At 46.4% G+C, this 24,713-nt stretch overlaps 1 protein-coding gene across 1 annotated transcript in view; it reads left to right on the forward strand.

The window, feature by feature from the left end:
* Positions 1-23,528, forward strand: part of PSMD12 (proteasome 26S subunit, non-ATPase 12) — a 100,381-nt gene extending 76,853 nt beyond the window's left edge. Inside the window, exons 7-11 of the mRNA XM_063960826.1 lie at positions 20,824-20,958; positions 21,121-21,233; positions 21,422-21,596; positions 22,292-22,369; positions 23,080-23,528. Of these exons, the coding sequence (XP_063816896.1) occupies positions 20,824-20,958; positions 21,121-21,233; positions 21,422-21,596; positions 22,292-22,369; positions 23,080-23,289 (711 nt within the window). The 3' untranslated portion in view covers positions 23,290-23,528. The remainder of the gene's footprint in view (positions 1-20,823; positions 20,959-21,120; positions 21,234-21,421; positions 21,597-22,291; positions 22,370-23,079) is intronic.
* The last annotated feature ends 1,185 nt before the right edge of the window (positions 23,529-24,713 follow it).

Consider the following 24,713-nt stretch of genomic DNA (forward strand, 5'->3'; position numbering starts at 1 on the left):
ATTTTCACTGTGTTTAAGTCACCTCATACAACTTAAATCCTCTGTTTGTGCTCTGCAATTGCAGTCACATATCTTAGGGTTTTTTTGTCAGGTATTGTGTTTGTCTGGCTATATTGTACTGATACGCCCTAAGGCTACATTTCCAATAATGTCTGCTACACAGGGCGGGAAATCCGCAGACACTCCTGCATCAGGCAGTGCTGGCGCCACGGATTTACCTGAGGAAAAGATTTCTGCTGAGGGTTCAGGTACTGGGTGTTCTGCACCCACTACTCAGCCCGCAGCACCTGTGGCAAATCAGGATCCACCTTGGGCTGCATTTTCAAATATGCGGACTACGCTTGTAACACGACTTACGCCCCCTGTGGGACCTCCTGTGCCATTACAGCCACATATTGTCCCTGTAGTTAATCCACTGTGGGTGGATACTCTATCCATAAAAAAAAATCTAATCTTCGCCCTACTGGGACCAAAGGGATATCTAAGCGGGCCATTTCTTCCTCACAATCCAGTAATATTTCGGATGATTCTTCTGATTCAGATGGGGAATATACTGATCCATCAGATGCCGATACTGCTGCTCCTGATGAAGATTCTACAACACAGGTTGATGTTCCTGACCTAGTGGAGGCTATCAAGCTGATTCTTCAGATTGATGAAGAGATTGAACCTCCTGATACGTCTAAGAAACCTGATAAGTTCAAACGTCAGAAGGTTACTAAATTAGTCTTACCACATTCTGACCATTTAATTGACATACGTCAGGAACCCTGGTCTTCTCCAGGAAAATGTTTTTCCCTGTCTAAAAAGATGCTAGCTCGTTATCCTATGCGGAGTTGAGTAACAAGTGGGAAACACCGTTACCAGTGGACTCGCATGTAGACCGTCTTGTGGTGTCATCTACTCTGCCTGTCACCACCGTCATCTCTTTGAAGGAACCGACGGATAAGCGTGTGGAGGGTTGCTTGAAGTCTATTTACACTCTTACAGGTGCTGTACATAGACCCACTATAGCAGCATGGGTTCAAGCAATTGAGGAAGAGCTATCTCTGAATTTTTCTGACACTGCCAGACAATATCTGTCATATATTACCACAGCCTCCCACTATATTTAGGAGGCGGCCTTGGATGCAGGCATTATGGAGGCCAAGGCATCTACTACGTCTATCCTGGCTCGCCGGATTCTGTGGTTACGGTCCTGGTCGGTGAACCTGGACTCTAAGAAGACCTTGGAGGTGCTCCCTTTTAAGGGAGATAAACTGCTTGGAGATGATCTGAACAAGATTGTGACCGACTCAGTGTCGGCCAAGACTGCGTTTTTCTCAAGTACTAATCCTTTGGTTCCGAAGGCCAAGAGTACTACTTTTTGTTCCTTTCGACCTCCAGGTAAAGCAAAGGGTCAGGCGTACCCGAGACAAGCTCACACTTCCAAATCCTCTAAGCCCAAACCTAAACGTTCTTGGCCGCCCGTCAGCCTGCTTCCAAATCGGACAAGCCTGCTGCATGACGGGGCGGGCCTCTCCCTGGGGGACCCCAGGGTGAGAGGCCAACTTTTGCAGTTCGCCCGGGTATGGTTAAAGACCACTTCGGACACCTGGGTGCAGGAAATGGTCTCACGGGTACGTGATCTCTTTCAAGAGACTTCCCCCTTCGCCAGTTTTGCTCAACGGTTACCTCTTCGGATCTGTTAAAAGCGCAAACTCTACATTTGGTTGTTCAATCCATCCTGGATACAGGAGTGATAGTGCCGGTGCCTCTGTCTCAAAGAGGCAGGGGATACTATTCGATGCTGTTTCTAGTTCCGAAGCAGAATGTATCCTCCCGGCCTATACTCCACCTCAAATCTTTGAACAAATTTGTGAGCGTGTCCAAATTCCGTATGGAAACTCTGCGCTCTATTGTACTGGTTTTGGAACCCAAGGACTATATGGTATCCCTGGACATACAGGATGCTTACCTACACATACCTATTGCAATATCTTCGGTTTGCTATTGGCAACCTTCATTATCCGTTCCAAGCCTTGCCTTTCGGACTGACCACGGCTCCTCGGATCTTTACCAAGGTCATGGTGGTCATGACGGCCCTTCTCCGTCGTCAGGGTATCGGGATCCTGCCGTATCTGGACGACTTGTTGATCTTAGCGACCTCCCCAGAGGTTCTCCTCCGTCATCTGGAACGGATGGTCCAATTCCTACAAGCCCACGGGTGGCTCATCAACTGGAAGAAAACCTCACTGGTCCCTGCTCAGAGCATGGTGCACCTGGGGGCATTACTGGACACACACAACCAACGTTTGTTCTGGTCTCCAGAGAAGGTCCTGAAACTTCAGGACAGAATCGGATGCTTCCCCTCTCACCAAAGAGTGTCGATACACTCGGCGATGCAAGTATTAGGCCTCATGGTGTCTGCTTTCGACATGGTAGAGTACGCTAAATTTCATTCCCGCCCTCTGCAGAGGTAATCCTTTCCAAGTGGGACGGCCTGCCTCCGGAGTAAAGGAAATCATTTGTCACTGAGTTTCATGGCTATAAGACTAACAATTGAGCAGGGGTCATCCCTTCTGGATCTCCAACTGGGTCTTCCTAACGACGGATGCCAGTTTGCAGGGTTGCGAAGCGGCGTGCACTCTCCAGGGTCTGTGGACCAGGGAGGAATCTCTCCTCCCGATAAACATTTTGGAATTGCGAAACAAGCAAGCAGGCCCAGACGCGCTTTCACAGCTGCCAGAAGGGATTGTCAGTCCCAATAGAAAATTGTGAAAAGAAAATATGAACTGGAGCTACGTGTTTCTCCAATAATAAAAACTGTGGATAGATTTCAATAAAATAACATGTAATTTATTAACTAAACATCACATACTAAAAACAAGAATGAATTCCAATGTAAACATATAGTTTAGGGCATTGATGGAGCTTGAAAATAATTGGTAATGGCTGCTAATAAGTGTCCACAAAGGATCCCGGACTGAGAGAATATGTAGAGTTCCCTGGGGAGAAGGAATACAAACAACTGGTGTTACCCGTGACGATGGAGACTTCCAGAGGTTTTGAATTGCCATCAAGCAGGCTGTGCTATTTGTAGAACACTGGGTCTCTCCAATCGGTGCTGTACAGGAGAAGTCCCACAGAGAAAATTCCAAGGTAACTTTTTAAAAGTCCATATCTGGATCCGTTTGAAGAACAGGACACTGGTGAGGTAGCAGCATCAACACTTAACGGGTTTCCCTAGGCTCGGTCACCTAGCTTCATCAGAAGTAAAGCTCAATCTGAATGTGGGATCTATTTAAACCCCATTTGATGACCTGATGCCCAGCAGGTGTGATGAAAATACCATTCAATTATCCACAGTTGTAATAAAAACACAAATTCAATATAATCTATCTACTTAAAATGTATACAGGAGTTAGTAGGAGGCAAACCCACAGTAAAAAAGATATTCATTTTATATATATATATATATATATATATATATATATATATATATATATATATATATATATATATATATATATATATATATATATATATATATATATACATACAGAATAACAATGAGACATGATTTTGAAATAAAGGAGGTCAAAGGCCAGTGCAGTCACATGACTCGCCACCAGATACATCATCTAGAGTGGGATTTATATTATTTATTTATTATTCACTAATATTCCCCCCCCCCCCCCCCTCCCCATTTACGGGGGCATAATACCTCCGCAGCCCACATTACTCACAGAGGTGCCCCTGATCAGAAGTGGGGGGACAGGCAGATCGAAGGGACTCCGTGGAGCATCAGACGCTCCTTCCGGGTCACGTGACAGGCGGGGGCCAATAGCAGTTTCCCGTCAGAGGCGCCCTGGTTGCTAGGCAACCCTGGCGCGCACAAATGCGGTGCGTGATGGCGTTATTCCCCCGTCACGTGACCGGGAGCCCGAAGTGCTGCAGTTACATAGAAAAGTGTGTTTATTCCCACTCGTGGGCAAATCAATACGCACTAAAAATCACACTATATGGTTTAATATAATAGAACCCATATACACATTATCACTAAGACGCTTTAAACACTAAAAATCAGACAATCAACAGATGTTGTTAGACAGCCACAGGAACCGGGACTGTACTTAGTGCAAATCTTAATAGGAGTTCATGGTAGATCCTAGCACCCAGGCCCCTCACAGGGGCAATGAAATACTTATTAATTAACCCCACCATACTATATATGCCCTCCTCCTATACTGGATAGTCAGGATGGGGATCAGTTTGTATTTAACTAATATACGATAAAAGTATAGCATGTCTTATAATGACACAAATAACAGTGAAGAGTAAACAAAGGAATTTACATGCAGATGATGATTAATAAACCTAATAAACATTCAAAACCCATCTGGCATTAGTCCCACCGCCACCAATGGGTGGCTGCGCAGCCATGGAGGAACTCCAGCTGGCAGGAGTTGCCTGAACACTCGGATGACCACCGAGTGACCGATAACCCTAGACGTGCTGACAGTGAGATCCACTGTCCCGTCACGGGTAAACGTGGAAGCCTCCAGGGCCACGCATACCACACACAGGTGACACGGAGTTGTCACCTGTACCAACTGGGTGCGGGGGGAGGGGTCATTAGTAGGAGCTGGTTATGCAGGGAGATCAGACAAACATTTATAGGACCCTTTTCAATGGTTATAAACCCCCATGGTGAATTCCCTTGTCTCATTGAGACTCCTCAAAGTTTTATACCACTACATTCAATTCCATTGTCTCATTTAGACCGGTGGGATGTACTGAGTTGAACTGGAGCATCCAGTAGATTTTCTCTTACATAATAGTGAAAATCTATCCCCCCCCCCTTACAGTTGGGGCCACATGTTCCAGTGCCAGGACAGAGACACAACCAGGATCTTTTTGATGTGTGGAATAAAAATGACAGGACACGCTATGTTGTAGGAAGCCTATTTCTTTTGTGTTCCATGAACCTAGTGCGTAATTTTCTAGTGGTTCGAACCACGTAGTATAAATGGCAACTACACCAAAGGAGGTAAATGACATATGAGGAATCGCAATTCATGAATGATTTAATAGAATGAACATCTAATTTATTTGGTAACTCTATCGACACTGTTTTCCTAGGTGTATGTAGACAAACTTGCCATTTTCTCTGACGTCCTAGTGGATGCTGGGACTCCGTCAGGACCATGGGGAATAGCGGCTCCGCAGGAGACAGGGCACAAAATTTAAAAGTTTGACAACTAGGTGGTGTGTACTGGCTCCTCCCCCTATGACCCTCCTCCAAGCCTCAGTTAGGTTTTTGTGCCCGTCCGAGCAGGGTGCAATCTAGGTGGCTCTCCTAAAGAGCTGCTTAGAAAAAGTTTGTTAGGTTTTTTATTTTCAGTGAGTCCTGCTGGCAACAGGCTCACTGCAACGAGGGACTTAGGGGAGAAGAAGTGAACTCACCTGCGTGCAGGATGGATTTGCTTCTTAGGCTACTGGACACTAGCTCCAGAGGGACGATCACAGGTACAGCCTGGATGGGTCACCGGAGCCGCGCCGCCGACCCCCTTGCAGATGCCGAATAGAGAAGAGGTCCAGAAACCGGCGGCAGAAGACGTCTCAGTCTTCATGAGGTAGCGCACAGCTGCAGTGCTGTGCGCTACCTCATTGCTCTCCGCACACTTCACACCAGCGGTCACTGAGGGTGCAGGGCGCTGGGGGGGGCGCCCTGGGCAGCAATGTAATATACCTATTCTGGCTAAAATATATCACATATAGCCCCTGGGGCTATATGGATGTATTTAACCCCTGCCAGGTTCCAAAAAAACCGGGAGAAGAAGCCCGCCGAAAAGGGGGCGGGGCCTATTCTCCTCAGCACACAGCGCCATTTTCCTGCCCAGCTCCGCTGCGAGGAAGGCTCCCAGGACTCTCCCCTGCACTGCACTACAGAAACAGGGTAAAAACAGAGAGGGGGGGCACTTATTGGCGATATTTATAATATTTGAGCTGCTATAAAGGGAACACACTTATTAAGGTTGTCCCTATATATATATTTATAGCGCTTGGGTGTGTGCTGGCAAACTCTCCCTCTGTCTCCCCAAAGGGCTAGTGGGGTCCTGTCTTCTATCAGAGCATTCCCTGTGTGTCTGCTGTGTGTCGGTACGTGTGTGTCGACATGTATGAGGACGATGTTGGCGTGGAGGCGGAGCAATTGCCTGTAATGGTGATGTCACCCCCTAGGGAGTCGACACCAGAATGGATGGCTTTGTTTATGGAATTACGGGATAGTGTCAGCACGCTACAAAAGTCGGTTGACGACATGAGACAGCCGGCAAACCAGTTAGTACCTGTCCAGGCGTCTCAGACACCGTCAGGGGCTGTAAAACGCCCTTTACCTCAGTCGGTCGACCCAGACACTGACACTGAATCCAGTGTCGACGGTGAAGAAACAAACGTATTTTCCAGTAGGGCCACACGTTATATGAAGGAGGCTTTGCATATCTCTGATACTGCAAGTACCACAAAAAGGGGTATTATGTGGGGTGTGAAAAAACTACCGATAGTTTTTCCTGAATCAGAGGAACTGAATGAAGTGTGTGATGAAGCGTGGGTTACCCCAGATAGAAAACTGCTAATTTCAAAGAAGTTATTGGCATTATACCCTTTCCCGCCAGAGGTTAGGGCGCGCTGGGAAACACCTCCTAGGGTGGATAAGGCGCTCACACGCTTATCAAAGCAAGTGGCGTTACCGTCTCCTGATACGGCCGCCCTCAAGGATCCAGCTGATAGGAGGCTGGAGAATACATTAAAAAGTATATACACACATACGGGTGTTATACTGAGACCAGCAATCGCCTCAGCCTGGATGTGCAGTGCTGGCGTGGCTTGGTCGGAGTCACTGTCTGAAAATATTGATACCCTGGATAGGGACAGTATTTTACTGACTATAGAGCAGTTAAAGGATGCATTTCTTTATATGCGAGATGCACAGAGAGATATTTGCACTCTGGCATCAAGAGTAAGTGCGATGTCCATATCTGCCAGAAGAAGTTTATGGACGCGCCAGTGGTCAGGTGATGCGGATTCCAAACGACATATGGAAGTATTGCCGTATAAGGGGGAGGAATTATTTGGGGTCGGTCTATCGGATCTGGTGGCCACGGCAACGGCCGGAAAATCCACCTTTTTACCCCAGGTCACCTCCCAGCAGAAAAAGCTGCAGGCTTTTCAGCCGCAGTCCTTTCGTTCCTATAAGAACAAACGAGCAAAAGGACATTCCTATTTGCCCCGAGGCAAAGGAAAGGGTAAGAGACTGCAACAAGCAGCTCCTTCCCAGGAGCAGAAGCCCTCCCCGGCTTCTACAAAGGCGTCAGCATGACGCTGGGACCTTACAAGCAGACTCAGGGGCGGTGGGGGGTCGCCTCAAACATTTCAGCGCACAGTGGGCTCACTCGCAGGTGGACCCCTGGATCCTGCAGGTAGTATCTCAGGGTTACAGGTTGGAATTCGAGAAGTCCCCTCCTCGCCGTTTCCTAAAGTCTGCTTTGCCAACGTCTCCCTCCGACAGGGCGACGGTATTGGAGGCCATTCACAAGCTGTATTCTCAGCAGGTGATAGTCAAGGTACCCCTCCTACAACAGGGACAGGGGTATTACTCCACGCTATTTGTGGTACCGAAGCCGGACGGCTTGGTAAGACCGATTCTAAACAGAGAACAGCTGGAGGTCGGAGTAGCACTAACCCAAGTAGTGCTCCAACAACACGGGTGGATTCTGAATTTTCCAAAATCCCAACTGATCCCGACGACACGTCTGTTGTTCCTAGGGATGATTCTGGACACTGTTCAGAAAAAGGTATTTCTTCCGGAGGAGAAAGCCAGGGAGTTATCCGATCTAGTCAGGAACCTCCTAAAACCAGGAAAAGTATCTGTGCATCAATGCACAAGAGTCCTGGGAAAAATGGTAGCTTCTTACGAAGCGATTCCATTCGGCAGATTCCATGCACGAACTTTTCAGTGGGATCTGCTGGACAAATGGTCCGGATCGCATCTGCAGATGCATCAGCGGATAAAATTGTCCACAAGGACAAGAGTGTCTCTGCTATGGTGGTTGCAGAGTGCTCATCTGTTAGAGGGCCGCAGATTCGGCATACAGAACTGGGTCCTAGTGACCACGGATGCCAGCCTGAGAGGCTGGGGAGCGGTCACACAGGGAAGAAACTTCCAGGGCGTGTGGTCAAGCCTGGAGACGTCTCTTCACATAAATATACTGGAGCTAAGAGCAATCTACAATGCTCTAAGCCTGGCAAAACCTCTGCTTCAGGGTCAGCCGGTGTTGATTCAGTCGGACAACATCACGGCAGTCGCCCACGTAAACAGACAGGGCGGCACAAGAAGCAGGAGGGCAATGGCAGAAGCTGCAAGGATTCTCCGCTGGGCAGAAAATCATGTGTTAGCACTGTGTTCATCCCGGGAGTGGACAACTGGGAAGCAGACTTCCTCAGCAGACACGATCTGCACCCGGGAGAGTGGGGACTTCATCCAGAAGTCTTCCACATGATTGTGGTCCATTGGGAAAGACCAATGGTGGACATGATGGCGTCCCGCCTCAACAAAAAACTGGACAGGTATTGCGCCAGGTCAAGAGACCCTCAGGCAATAGCTGTAGACGCTCTGGTAACACCATGGGTGTACCAGTCAGTGTATGTGTTTCCTCCTCTGCCTCTCATACCAAAAGTACTGAGAATTATACGGCAAAGGGGAGTAAGAACGATACTCGTGGCTCCAGATTGGCCAAGAAGAACTTGGTACCCGGAACTTCAGGAGATGCTCACGGAAGATCCGTGGCCTCTACCTCTAAGACGGGACCTGCTTCAGCAGGGACCGTGTCTATTCCAAGACTTACCGTGGCTGCGTTTGACGGCATGGCGGTTGAACGCCGAATCCTAAGGGAAAAAGGCATTCCGGAAGAGGTCATCCCTACCCTGGTAAAAGCCAGGAAGGAGGTGACTGCACAACATTATCACCGCATTTGGAGAAAATATGTTGCGTGGTGTGAGGCCAGGAAGGCCCCGACGGAGGAATTTCAACTGGGTCGATTCCTACATTTCCTGCAAACAGGATTGTCTATGGGCCTCAAATTAGGGTCCATTAAGGTTCAAATTTCGGCCCTGTCGATTTTCTTCCAGAAAGAATTGGTTTCAGTTCCTGAAGTCCAGACTTTTGTAAAAGGAGTACTACATATACAGCCCCCGGTTGTGCCCCCAGTGGCACCGTGGGATCTTAATGTAGTTTTGGATTTTCTCAAATCCCATTGGTTTGAGCCACTCAAATCGGTGGATTTAAAATATCTTACATGGAAAGTAACCATGCTACTGGCCCTGGCTTCAGCCAGGAGAGTGTCAGAATTGGCGGCTTTATCGTATAAAAGCCCATATCTGATTTTCCATTCGGACAGGGCAGAACTGCGGACGCGTCCTCACTTTCTGCCTAAGGTGGGTTCAGCGTTTCACCTGAACCAGCCTATTGTGGTGCCTGCGGCTACTAGCGATTTGGAGGATTCCAAGTTGCTGGACGTTGTCAGAGCATTGAAAATATATATTTCAAGGACGGCTGGAATCAGAAAATCTGACTCGCTGTTTATACTGTATGCACCCAACAAGCTGGGTGCTCCTGCTTCTAAGCAGACGATTGCTCTTTGGATTTGTAGCACAATTCAACTTGCACATTCTGTGGCAGGCCTGCCACAGCCTAAATCTGTCAAGGCCCATTCCACAAGGAAGGTGGGCTCATCTTGGGCGGCTGCCCGAGGGGTCTCGGCATTACAACTCTGCCGAGCAGCTACGTGGTCAGGGGAGAACACGTTTGTAAAATTCTACAAATTTGATACCCTGGCTAAGGAGGACCTGGAGTTCTCTCATTCGGTGCTGCAGAGTCATCCGCACTCTCCCGCCCGTTTGGGAGCTTTGGTATAATCCCCATGGTCCTGACGGAGTCCCAGCATCCACTAGGACGTCAGAGAAAATAAGATTTTACTTACCGATAAATCTATTTCTCGTAGTCCGTAGTGGATGCTGGGCACCCATCCCAAGTGCGGATTGTCTGCAATACTTGTACATAGTTATTGTTACAAAAAAAATCGGGTTGTTATTGTTGTGAGCCGTCTGTTCAGAGGCTCCTACGTTTGTCATACTGTTAACTGGGTTCAGATCACAAGTTGTACGGTGTGATTGGTGTGGCTGGTATGAGTCTTACCCGGGATTCAAAATCCTTCCTTATTGTGTACGCTCGTCCGGGCACAGTATCCTAACTGAGGCTTGGAGGAGGGTCATAGGGGGAGGAGCCAGTACACACCACCTAGTGGTCAAACTTTTTTAAATTTTGTGCCCTGTCTCCTGCGGAGCCGCTATTCCCCATGGTCCTGACGGAGTCCCAGCATCCACTACGGACTACGAGAAATAGATTTATCGGTAAGTAAAATCTTATTTATTCTTGCCACAGTGGAAGAAGCCTAGTGGCTTATTTGTCAGCCACTCGGATCCTAATTTTTGTTTACTGTTAGTATTTTCATTCTCTACTTTTTTCAAAAGGCTGGGAGCTAAAAGTTTTTAAAGACTTATTTTTTCTATAGATTTGTGGAGCCTGGGGGAGTGTTTCCACCAGGATTCGATCCTGTTTCAGCATTTTTAAATTTCTATTTATTATGCTACGGATCTGACCCGCACACCTATTGAATTTACATATAAAAGCAAAACTCTTATCCTTATTAGCAACATGTTCATCTTTCTTGGAGTGATATTGTAGAAGGCGATCTCTATCTATTTTGGAATTGCGGGCAGTGTTCAATGCGTTGACACTGGCCCTGCCTTTCGTACAGAACATGCCTGTTCAAGTACAATCGGACAACGTCACCACGGTGACGTACATAAATCATCAAGGCTGCACTCGAAGCCGCATGGCAATGATGGAAGTGTCTTCGATGGGTGGAGCGACAGCTGTCAGCAATATCGGCAGTGTTCATTCTGAGGGTCCTAAACTGGGAAGCGGACTTCCTCAGTCGTTAGGTTGTACACGCCGGATAGTGGAGTCTTCATCCGGAGATCTTCCAACTCCTAGTGGACAAGTGGGGTCTACCTTTATGTAGACCTGATGGCATCTCAACACAATCACAAGGTTCCAGTCTTCGGAGCAAGGACAAGGGATCCTCAAGCAGCGTTTGTGGACGCACTGTCAATTCCATGGAACTTTCGGCTGCCATACGTGTTCCCCCTCCCCAGTGTCACTTCTGCCCAGGGTACTACGGATGTTCAAACATGGAGGAGGAATGCTGCTCCTAGTTGCTCCAGCATGGCCCAGACGGCATTGGTTCTTAGACCTGCAGGGTCTCTCGATTGAGCGTCCTCTTCTACTTCCTCAACACCCAGACCTCCTCGTTCAAGGCCCTTGTATTTACTAGGACCTGGCAAGACTGGCTTTGACGGCATGGCTCTTGAAGCTTCACTCCTGAGGGCCAAAGGATTTTCTGAGGCGGTTATTCAAACTATGTTGAAGGCCCGCAAACCGGCTTCTGCACGGATTTATTATAGGGTCTGGAATTCTTACTTCACATGGTGTGCAGCTAAGAATTACAATGCATACAAGTTTAGTACTTCCAGACTTCTGGCGTTTTTGCAACAAGGCCTGGATTTAGGACTCTCCTGGCCTCCCACAAGGTTCATATTTCTGCCTTGTCGGTGTGGTTTCAGCGAAAAATTGTATCTATTCCTGACATTCATACATTCACTCAGGGCGTATTATGGATTCAGCCTCCCTATGTCCCTCCTGTGGCTCCATAGGATCTATCTGTTCTTAACGCCCTTCAAGAGTCTCCATTTGAACCTCTTGAGTCTGTGGATCTTAAATGCCTTATGCTTAAGGTCATTTTTCTGTTGGCTATTGCCTCTGCTAGGAGGGTGTCAGACTTAGGCGCTTTGTCCTGTCGTCCACCCTTTCCGATTTTTTTTATTTTTTTATTAATTTTTTTACCGTGACCGGGCAGTTCTTAGAACTCGCCCTGTTTATCTACCTAAGGTAATGTCTTCTTTCCATCTTAACCAAGAGATTGTGGTTCCGGCCTTCATCTCTCCTGATTTGTCCTCCGAAGAGTGGTCTTTGGATGTGGTACGGGCTCTCCGTATATATGTAGAAAGGACTGCTTCTATCAGGAGATCAGTCTTTTTGTACATTTTGGTTTTCACAAACCTGGCTGGCCTGCGAATAAGCAGACCTTGGTCAGATGGATTAGAATGGTGATTGCACAAGCTTATGCGTAGGCTGGACTCCCAGTTCCTGCTGCTATCAAGGCCCATACTACTCTGTCTGTTGGACCTTCTTGGGTGGCCTGCCGTGGCTCGTTCGCTGAAAGATTGTGCAAGGCGGCTATGTGGTCCTCCGTGAAAACGTTCATCAGGTCCTATGCCTTTGATACTTCTGCCTCCCAGGATGCTTCCTTTGGACGCCGGGTTCTTGTGCCCGCTACATTGCGTCTCCTCCCATGAGGAGCTGCTTTAGGACATCCCTGATGTTATTCCCTGTGGAATACCAGTGTACCCCGCTGCGGAAAAGGAGATTTTATTGTAAGACTTACCATTGTTAAATCTCTTTCTGCGAGGTACCCTGGATTCCACAGGTCGCCCACCCTGACGCACTTCGCTTCGTTGGGTTTGTATGGCATTAGCCGCTAGTCCCTTCTCCTGTTGTGAGAATGTGGTTCTGTGTGACTAACATCTACCGTCTTTTACCTGCTACTGCATTGGATTGGTTAGCGAAACTGAGCTTCAGTGCCTGGAGGCGGGGTTATAGAGGAGACGGTGCAGTGCATCCTGGGATCAGTCAAAGCTTTAGCCTGTTTGTGCCTCGGATCAAGATCCAACTCTACACCCCCGATGTTATTCCCTGTGGAATCCAGTGTACCTCGCAGAAAGATTTAACAACGGTCTTACCATAAATCTCCTTTTTCCTGCATGCAAAGATAATGCACCCCTTGCAGTGCAGCATGGCTTGTCCAAGTGCAAATTTGCACCCTTTAGCTGTATGTGCCTTGGCCTTACCGGCTGGTCTACATGTTTCCTCCGATTCCATTGCTCCCACGGGTGCTCAAGCGAATCAGAAATCAAGGAGTCCAGGCAATTCTGAGTGTCCTGGATTGGCCTCGGAGGGCGTGGTACGTGGATCTTCTGGACATGTCCGTCGAAGACTCTTGGCCTCTGCCAGTAAGAAGAGATCTTATTCAACAAGGACCGTTCGTCTACCCAGACTTACAGCAACTTCGTTTGAGGGCATGGAGATTGAGCGGAACATCCTAGCTCACATGGCCTTTCCAAAAAGGTTATTGCTACCATGGTTCAGGCCAGGAAGCCTGTGACGTCAAAACACTATCCTATCTGGAGAAGATATGTCTCTTGGTGCGAGGAACTCCTGCAGAGTTCCACTTGGGATGCTTCTTGCATTTCCTGCAGGCTGGTATGGATAAGGGCTTGCATCTGGGTTCCATTACGGTCCAGATTTCGTCTCTCTCCATTTTCTTCCAGAGAAAATTGGCACTGTTGCCAGAAGTTCAGACCTTCTTGGAAGGAGTACTCCACAACCTCATTTTGTGCTGCCTACGGCACCCTGGGATTGAATGTGGTGTTGGAATTTCTACAGTCCTCCTGGTTTGAGCCTCTGATGACGGTAGAAGAAAAGTACCTCGCGTAGAAGACTTGATGTTACTGGCCCTGGCTTCTGGTCGATGTGTCTCAGAATTGGGGGCCTTATCGTGTAAGAGCCCATGCTTGGTCTTATACGTGGGCAGAGCGGAGCTCAGGAATAGGCAGCAGTTCCTGCCGAAGGTTGTCTCTGCGTTTCATCTGAATCAACCTATTGTGGTTCCGTCCAGTTCTGACACTTCTGCTCCTGCGGAGACATTGGATGCTGTGCGAGCCTTGAAGATCTATGTCAAGCGAACGGCTCGGATCAGAAAGACTGGTCCCTTGTTCGTGCTCTATGATGCGCAGAAAAAGGGTTGTCCTGCTTCAAAACAGTTCATTGCTCGTTGGCTTAGGCTTACTATCCAACAGGCCTATGTGTCGGCAGCCTTACCTGTTCCTAGGTCTCTGAAGGCCCACTCTGCAAGATCAGTGTGCTCTTCCTGGGCGGTTGCCTGTGGAGTCTCGGCCTTGCAACTATGCCGAGCTGCTACCTGGTCGGGGAAGAACACCTTTGTGAAGTTCTAAAAGTTTGATACCCTGGCCAAAGAGGATACCCAGTTTGGGCAGGCGGTGCTGCAAAAGTCTCTGCATACCCACTGAAGAAATGTAAAGTGCATCGGCTCCTTTGGACTCCGTCTATACCCCATCGTACTAAGTCTCCCCAATAGCCCTTATGGACTACGAGAAAAGTATTTACCGGTAGGTAATTAATTAAAATCCTATTTTCTAGCACAAGGACATACATTCTTCTCATGAGGTGCACAATTACAAACTTGATGCCTCACCCTTGTGTAAAGAAAAATAAATAAATATATAGATAGATATATATATATAGATATATCTATATATATATATATATATCTATCTATATATATCTATCTCTATCTATCTCTCTATCTCTAATAGAGAGAGATATAAATATATATATATATATATATATATATATATATATATATATATATATATATAGAGAGAGAGATAGAGATAGAGATAGAGATAGAGATATAGATATAGATATATATAGATATAGATATAGATATATATATATATAGATATATATATATATATATATATATATATATATATATATATATATATATATATATATATATATATATAGAGAAATATATATATATATATATATATATATATATATATATCGTCCTAAGTGGATGCTGGGGTTCCTGAAAGGACCATGGGGAATAGCGGCTCCGCAGGAGACAGGGCACAAAAAAGTAAAGCTTTTACCAGATCAGGTGGTGTGCACTGGCTCCTCCCCCCATGACCCTCCTCCAGACTCCAGTTAGATTTTGTGCCCGAACGAGAAGGGTGCAATCTAGGTGGCTCTCCTAAAGAGCTGCTTAGAGAAAGTTTAGCTTAGGTTTTTTACTTTACAGTGAGTCCTGCTGGCAACAGGATCACTGCAACGAGGGACTTAGGGGAGAAGTAGTGAACTCACCTGCGTGCAGAGTGGATTTGCTGCTTGGCTACTGGACACTAGCTCCAGAGGGACGATCACAGGTACAGCCTGGATGGTCACCGGAGCCGCGCCGCCGGCCCCCTTGCAGACGCTGAAGAGAGAAGAGGTCCAAAATCGGCGGCTGAAGACTCCTGAGTCTTCATAAAGGTAGCGCACAGCACTGCAGCTGTGCGCCATTTTCCTCTCAGCACACTTCACACAACAGTCACTGAGGGTGCAGAGCGCTGGGGGGGGCGCTCTGAGAGGCAAATAAAAACCTTATTAGAGGCAAAAAATACCTCACATATAGCCCACAGAGGCTATATGGAGATATTTAACCCCTGCCTAACTTCAAAAATAGCGGGAGACGAGCCCGCCGAAAAAGGGGCGGGGCCTATCTCCTCAGCACACAGCGCCATTTTCTCTCACAGAAAAGCTGGAGAGAAGGCTCCCAGGCTCTCCCCTGCACTGCACTACAGAAACAGGGTTAAAACAGAGAGGGGGGGCACTGATTTTGGCGATATTGTATATATATAAAAGATGCTATAAGGGAGAAACACTTATATAAGGTTGTCCCTATATAATTATAGCGTTTTTGGTGTGTGCTGGCAGACTCTCCCTCTGTCTCCCCAAAGGGCTAGTGGGTCCTGTCCTCTGTCAGAGCATTCCCGGTGTGTGTGCTGTGTGTCGGTACGTGTGTGTCGACATGTATGAGGACGATGTTGGTGAGGAGGCGGAGAAATTGCCTGTAATGGTGATGTCACTCTCTAGGGAGTCGACACCGGAATGGATGGCTTATTTAGAGAATTACGTGAGAATGTCAACACGCTGCAAGGTCGGTTGACGACATGAGACGGCCGACAATCTATTAGGACCGGTCCAGGCGTCTCAGAAACACCGTCAGGGGTTTTTAAAAAACGCCCATTTACCTCAGTCGGTCGACACAGACACAGACACAGACACGGACACTGAATACAGTGTCGACGGTGAATAAACAAACGTATTTCTCATTAGGGCCACACGTTAAGGGCAATGAAGGAGGTGTTACGTGTTTCTGATACTACAAGTACCACAAGAAAGGGTATTATGTGGGAGTGAAAAAACTACCTGTAGTTTTTCCTGAATCAGATAAAATAAAATGAAGTGTGTGATGATGCGTAGGGTTACCCCGATAGCAAATATTGGCGTTATACCCTTTCCCGCCAGAAATTAGGGTACGTTGGGAAACACCCCTTAGGGTGATAAGGCGCTCACACGCTTATCAAGTGGCGTTACCGTCTCCAGATACGGCCGCCCTCAAGGAGCCAGCTGATAGGAAGCTGGAAAAATATCCTAAAAAGTATATACACACATACGGTGGTTATACTGCGACCAGCGATCGCCATCAGCCTGGAGATGCAGTGCTGGGTTGGCTTGGTCGGATTCCCTGACTGAAAATATTTTATTCATGTACAGCATTTAATAGGATGCATTCTATATATATGTATGTGAGATGCACAGAGGGATATTTGCTCTCTGGCATCAAGATAAGTGCGTTGTCCATATCTCCCAGAAGATGTCAGGGACACGACAGTGGTCAGGTGATACAGATCCCATACGGCAGATGGAAGTATTGCTGTATAAAGGGAAGGAGTTATTTGGGGGTCGGTCCATCGGACCTGGGGACCACAGCAACAGCTGGGAAATCCAACCTTTTTTACCCCAAGTTACATCTCAGCTAAAAAAGACACCGTCTTTTCAGCCTCAATCTTTCCTTTCCCATGAGGGCATGCAGGCAAAAGGCCAGTCATATCTGCCCAGACATAGAGGTAAGGGAAGTAGACTGCAGCAGGCAGCCCTTTCCCAGGAAAAGAAGCCCTCCACCGCGTCTGCCAAGTCCTCAGCATGACGCTGGGGCCGTGCAAGCGGACTCAAGGTGGGGGGGTAGTCTCAAGAGTCTCAGGGCGCAGTGGGATCATTCGCAAGTTGACCCCTAGATCGTACGAGTATTATCCCAGGGGTAAAGATTGGAGAGTCGAGACATCTTCTCCTCGCAGGTTCCTGAAGTCTGCTTTACCAACGGCTCCCTCCGACAGGGAGGCAGCATTGGAAACAATTCACAAGCTGTATATCCAGCAGGTGATAATCAAAGTACCCCTCCTACGACAAGGAAAAGGGTATTATTTTTCCACACTATATTGTGGTACTGAAGCCAGACGGCTTGGTGACACATAGTCTAAATCTAAAATGTTTTGAACACTTACATAAAAGGTTCAAATCGAGATAAAGTCACTCAGAGCAGTGATAGCGAACCGGAAAAAAGGGGACTATATGGTGTCCCTGGACATCAAGGATTACCTCCATGTCCAAATTTTGTCCTTCTCATCAAGGGTACCTCTGGTTCGTGGTACAGAACTGTCAATATCAGTTTCAGACGATGCCGTTTGAATTATCCACGGCACCCCGGGCCTTTTTACCAAGGTAATGGCCGAAAAGATGTTTCTTCAAAGAAAAAAGGCATCTAAATTATCCCTTACTTGCACGACCTAAAAAGGGCAAGTTCCAGAGAACAGTTGGAGGTCGGAAGAGCACTATCTAAAGTAGTTCTTCGACGGCACGACTGGATTCTAAATATTCCAAGAATCGCAGCTGTTTTCCGACGATACGTCTGCTGTTCCTAGGGATGATTCTGGACACGGTTCAGAAAAAGGTTTTTCTTCCCGAGGAAAAAGCCAAGGAGTTATCCGACCTGTCAGGAACCTCCTAAAACCAGGAAAGGTGTCTGTACATCAATGCACAAGAGTCCTGGGAAAAATGGTGGCTTTTTACGAAGCAATTCCATTCGGCAGATTCCATGCAAGAATTTTCCAAAGGGATCTGTTGGACAAATGGTCAGGGTCGCATCCTCAGATGCACCTGCGAATAACCCTGTCGCCAAGGACAAGGGTATATCTTCTGTGGTGGTTGCAAAAGGCTCATCTATTGGAGGGCCGCAGATTCGGCATACAGGATTTGATCCTGGTGACCACGGACGCCAGCCTGAGAGGTTGGGGAGCAGTCACACAAGGAAGAAACTTCCAGGGGGTATGGACGAACCTGGAAAAGTCTCTTCACATAAACATTCTGGTACTAAGAGCAATCTAAAATGCTCTAAGCCAGGCGGAACCACTCCTGCAAGGAAAACCGGTGTTGATTCAGTCGGACAACATCACGGCGGTCGCCCATGTAAACAGACAGGGCGGCACAAGAAGCAGGAGTGCAATGGCAGAAGCTACCAAGATTCTTCGCTGGGCGGAGAATCACGTAATAGCACTGTCAGCAGTGTTCTTCCCGGGCGTGGACAACTGGGAAGCAGACTTCCTCAGCAGACACGATATTCACCCGGGAGAGGGGGGTCTTCATCCAGAAGTCTTCCACATGCTAGTAAACTGTTGGGAAAGACCAATGGTAGACATGATGGCGTCTCGCCTCAACAAGAAACTGGACAAGTATTGCGCCAGGTCAAGAGATCCACAGGCAATAGCTGTGGACGCACTGGTAACACCTTGGGTGTACAAATCAGTATATGTGTTTCCTCCTCTGCCTCTCATACCAAAGGTATTGAAGATTATACGGTGAGGAGGAGTAAGAACAATACTAGTGGCTCCGGATTGGCCAAGAAGGACTTGGTACCCGGAACTTCAAGAGTTGGTCACGGACGACCCGTGCCCTCTACTTCTGAGAAGGGACCTGCTACAACAGGGTCCCTGTCTCTTTCAAGACTTACCGCGGCTGCGTTTGACGGCATGGCGGTTGAACGCCAGATCCTAAAAGGGAAAGGCATTCCAGAAGAAGTCATTCCTACCTTGATTAAGGCAAGGAAGGAAGTCACCGCGAAACATTATCACCGCATTTGGCGAAAATATGTCGCGTGGTGCGAGGATCGGAGTGTTCCGACGGAGGAATTTCAACTGGGTCGTTTCCTACATTTCCTACAATCAGGATTGTCTATGGGTCTCAAATTGAGATCTATTAAGGTTCAAATTTCGGCCCTGTCAATATTCTTCCAAAAAGAATTGGCCTCAGTTCCTGAGGTACAGACTTTTGTTAAAGGAGTACTGCATATACAGCCTCCTGTGGTGCCTCCGGTGGCACCGTGGGATCTAAATGTAGTTTTAGATTTCCTCAAATCCCATTGGTTTGAACCATTGAAAAAGGTGGATTTTAAATATCTCACATGGAAAGTGACTATGTTACTGGCCCTGGCTTCCGCCAGGAGAGTATCTGAATTGGCGGCTTTATCTTATAAAAGCCCTTATCTAATCTTCCATTCGGATAGGGCAGAACTGAGGACTCGTCCGCATTTTCTCCCTAAGGTGGTATCAGCGTTTCACCTGAACCAACCTATTGTGGTGCCTGCGGCCACTGGCGACTTGGAGGACTCCAAGTTGTTGGACGTTGTCAGAGCCTTAAAAATATACATTTCAAGGACGGCTGAAGTCAGAAAATCTGACTCGCTGTTGATACTATATGCACCCAACAAGTTGGGTGCCCCTGCTTCTAAGCAGACGATTGCTCGTTGGATTTGTAACACAATTCAACTTGCTCATTCTGTGGCAGGCCTGCCACAGCCTAAATCTGTTAAGGCCCATTCCACAAGGAAGGTGGGCTCATCTTGGGCGGCTGCCCGAGGGGTCTCGGCATTACAATTCTGCCGAGCAGCTACGTGGTCGGGGGAAAACACGTTTGTAAAATTCTACAAATTTGATACCCTGGCAAAAGAGGACTTGGAATTCTCTCATTCGGTGCTGCAGAGTCATCCGCACTCTCCCGCCCGTTTGGGAGCTTTGGTATAATCCCCATGGTCCTTTCAGGAACCCCAGCATCCACTTAGGACGATAGAGAAAATAAGAATTTACTTACCGATAATTCTATTTCTCGGAGTCCGTAGTGGATGCTGGGCGCCCATCCCAAGTGCGGATTATCTGCAATACTGTACATAGTTATTGTTAACAAATTCGGGTTATATTGTTAAGGAGCCATCTTTAAGAGGCTCTTTCTGTTATCATACTGTTAACTGGGTTTAGATCACAAGTTGTACGGTGTGATTGGTGTGGCTGGTATGAGTCTTACCCGGGATTCAAATTGCCTCCCTTATTGTGTACGCTCGTCCGGGCACAGTACCTAACTGGAGTCTGGAGGAGGGTCATGGGGGGAGGAGCCAGTGCACACCACCTGATCTGGTAAAAGCTTTACTTTTTTGTGCCCTGTCTCCTGCGGAGCCGCTATTCCCCATGGTCCTTTCAGGAACCCCAGCATCCACTACGGACTCCGAGAAATAGAATTATCGGTAAGTAAATTCTTATTATATATAGCACTCCAGAGTTCTAAATATATTGAATGGCCCAAACTTAGTGCTCTTGAGACCCTGATTAATAGATGAATCGCTGTAAAGATTAATGGTCGAGTTTAGTAAAGTTATACAGACAGGTATTAGCATAGTCTTTACACAAAGCAGATGGACGACAACAAGTGTGGAGTCTGAGGGTGGTGTGAAGTGTTTCTGTGCTGAACTTAGAAATAGCTGAGTTGGTGACACCTTGTCTTCAAGTTATACAGCATCTGCCTGGTAATGAGTGATGAGATTACAGGCCAGGCTGCTTGATTAATCCTGTTTCCCAAATATTTCCCTCCAGAAGATGAAGTTGAAGTATTATAACCTCATGATTCAGCTGGATCAACATGAAGGCTCCTACCTGTCCATATGCAAACACTACCGGGCTATCTATGACACCCCCTGCATTCAGGCCGAGAGCGACAAGTGGCAACAGGTACAATTTTCTCTGCGCAAGCTTTTCTGTAAGTCAGAGGTTCTAAAGCTGTCAGTTGTGTTAGTCTATACACATTCATATTTTTTTATTATTATTATTATTATTAGAACAAGATTTGGTTCATAGGATGAGCTATCTGATAATTTTGTTTCCTACCACCAGGCTCTGAAAAGCGTTGTATTATACGTTATTTTATCCCCATACGATAATGAACAGTCTGACCTGGTCCACAGGATAAGTACTGACAAGAAGCTGGAAGATATCCCCAAATATAAGTAAGTGTGATTTATTTGTGCACCTCTTAACCCTTTCCCTGCTGCATGATTACCATAGAATGGTCAATGAATAAGAACCTATTACTGTATAGATGACCTAAGTTGTGTACATCTTGAGCTGTGCATATGGCAGTCATATGGTTTTGGTTCTAAATTTTGAATGTCGCGTGTGTGTATGTGTTTTGCAGAGATCTGCTGAAACTTTTTACCACAATGGAGTTGATGCGGTGGAGCACGCTGGTGGATGAGTATGGCAAGGAACTAAGAGAGGGCTCCCTGGACAGTGTGGCTACAGATGTCTTCAGCTGCAATGAGGAGGGAGAGAAACACTGGAAAGATCTAAAGAACAGAGTAGTGGAGCATGTATGTCCTACCTATTGTGGGTCTTCCAAAATGCAGCTAGACAAATCCCAGCACTCCAGTAGCTGCCACACCTGAAGTGTGTTATGAGCGTTCCAAAAATGTGTGTCCACCTAGATCAGGATTTAGTATACTCTGGCTTATCAGCTGTTGTGAGACTGCATATCCCAGCATGTCTTATGGTCTCATACAGAGTAGTATGTAATTTGTCAACACCCTGTTTCAATAGAGATATTTTTTACACACCTGCTCACAGTACTGTGAGCAAATCGGCACAAATTATTAGACATTGTAACCTAGAAGACCAGCTAGTTATTGATCTGAAGGAAGTTTGCTAAAAGATTAGATTGTGATGATGGTTAACCTATAGCCTGTCAGTCTTTATGAACACGTCATGGACATTCAGTATTTATTCCGATCTGATTTATTAATTGCTCAGACCTGGGGTCTGGGAATGTCTGTGCCATTTCTTTGCCCCCTCTTCTGCCTAACTTGTTTATATCTTCCTGCTGACCGCCGGCAGCCGGCATAACATACACAACCCCTATGTTACTGCAACAGCTTTATTAAAGCCTTTTTAGGGTTTTACCTGTTAAGGCCACTCTTATTACAAATACAGTAATAAAGTCACTCCTGTGTGGTGGAAAGGTATTGCTTTTTGTCCAACAAAGGTTCTTAGTGTGCATATGTCTTCACAGAATATAAGAATTATGGCAAAATATTACACACGGATTACAATGAAGAGAATGGCTCAATTACTGGATCTCTCCATTGATGTAAGTAACCTGAGATTGTGTATTGAAACAAAGTGGTCTGCAGTGATGAGCCCATTATGAACAAGCTGCAAGTGGATCATATTCTGTATGAGTCCTTGTCGGACTCCTGTGTAAATATACAGTATAATGTACTGTATAAAATGAGTCGCTTCAGAAAATATATATTTTTTTTTAGGGTGTGGTTATTGTATTGTTCCTTAACGTGGAGGATATGTTAATTGTGTGGGCCTTTATGTATTTTGTATAATAGCAATTAACTGATGTATATAAATATTTAAGGACACAGATTATTTTAATTAATTTTGGTAAAATGATTGTCAAACTCTTAGGGGAAATTCAATTGTCATCCCAGAGCCATTCAATTAAAACTTACTGCCCTGCGTGTTTAACCCCCAGAGGGTGCACTTAACAAAGCTTTCCTCGCAGTCTTTGGACCTGCAAGGAAAATTCACCCTCTAGTTTACCACACAGGGAGAATGCAGAAAAATGTAACATCTCCGGGCATTAAACATGTGTAACTATATACTATTTCTGTGTCCGTCCGTCCCCGCCATTCATTACTTATATTGAACCCGTGTTTTTTTGTTTTTTGTTTTTTTAAATTGATTAGTATAGTGGTGCACTAATGTATTGAGGGAAACAGAAATGAACACGATGAATTATCTAAAATGGCTTTTTTCAGTTAACTGACATTTTGCTCCTATTTTCAGGAGTCTGAGGAATTTCTCTCTAATTTAGTCGTGAACAAGACCATTTATGCAAAGGTGGACAGGCTGGCTGGCATAATCAACTTCCAGAGGCCGAAAGATCCCAATGACCTCCTTAATGACTGGTCCCAGAAATTAAACTCTCTAATGGCGTTAGTCAATAAAACAACACATCTTATAGCCAAAGAGGAGATGATCCACAATCTGCAGTGAAATGGCAATACCATACCATTACTGGAATAAACTACTGGTGGGCAAGGTGCCAGCTTGTAATGTGTTATAGGCAATGGGCACCATCGGGCTCAATCCTACGCTTTTCCAGTGTATAAAATTATGTTTTTTTTAATGTCACTTTGTATGTCTTGAGACAGAGGAATTAAGGAATAATGCATTTTCTTTTTTTTTTTCTTTCTTTTGTTTATTCTTAATAATAAAATATACATGTACTGTCATCTCTGTAAGCATTACTGATATTGTATGTTTATTCCATTCTTGTTGTTATTTCCTTTAACTAAAGGGGGGTTTTTTGTTCCCAAGTTTACCTCCTGTTGAATCCCTATTTTACAGATGTGAGTCTTTATAGATTTAAAGTGCTCAGTCATTCTTTTGACCTTTCAAAAACATAATTGTAATGTGAAGAAGAATCCAAATATTTATGATGGAATTCATACAATATACAGTCTGTCATGGGATGCTGGCTGTCAGCATCCCAACAGCGGCATACCGGCAGCGAGTCCCCTCTCGGGCTTGCTGCTTAGGGCACACATGTTATAGTACCACTCCGGTGGTGGCGTGGACCCACCACTCAAGTGGAAATACGGGGAGGTGGTCAGGATTCTGACTGCCGGCATTTAGCCACTGACAGGATCCCCACAGACTGTATGTTAACCGAATACCGATTTCTCCTGCAGATTCACAGGATAAACATTGGGATATGAGGTAGCGACAGCAGATTGGCACCAAACGATCAAAGCTATTGGCCTCCCAGAATGCAACGGGCCTGTCCCTATATCCCAGCCTGCTGGCTCAGGCAAATACAGTTTTTTCTAATGCTCAAGGCAGGAGCATCATAGAGATCCCTAATCAGGCGAGAAGAACACGCATGCACACCCTTCCGTACAAAAAGGAAGAGGTTAGTGAGTGAAAGGATCCTCAAATCGGTTGCGTCAGGGTTGGATCCCTGTGGATCCTGTGGATTTAGGAGAAATAGAGTTATCAACAGTAAGTCTACCATAATGATTATTTCTCTGGCTGGGTCCACAGGATAACATTGGGATATTGTCGAGCGACAGCGAAAATGGCACCAACACGGTCACAAGCTTTCTGGCCTCCCAGGATGCATTGGGGCCTCCACTATATAGTCCCGCCCACTGACTCAGTCAGATCAGTTTTTTGCTTGGTGTGGCAGGAAGCCGCATGGTCACAGGGCTGCTGAGAAAGCAGCCTCAAGTTTTCATTACTTTATTTTTATAGACTTACTGTTTTGGTTTGAGCGACTTCTCTTAGCGTCTTAAACGCATATTAGACAGAGTCGCTCCAACAACTCCCCACCGGGTCGCAACAACGCTTACCTTCGCAGTACAGTGCTGTCTCGACGGGCGTCTGTGTCGGATGTTCTAGCAGGTCCAGCAGACGTT

The sequence above is a fragment of the Pseudophryne corroboree genome, chromosome 3, assembly GCF_028390025.1.
Source record: "Pseudophryne corroboree isolate aPseCor3 chromosome 3, aPseCor3.hap2, whole genome shotgun sequence".
In the NCBI taxonomy this organism is placed as follows: Eukaryota; Metazoa; Chordata; class Amphibia; order Anura; family Myobatrachidae; genus Pseudophryne; species Pseudophryne corroboree.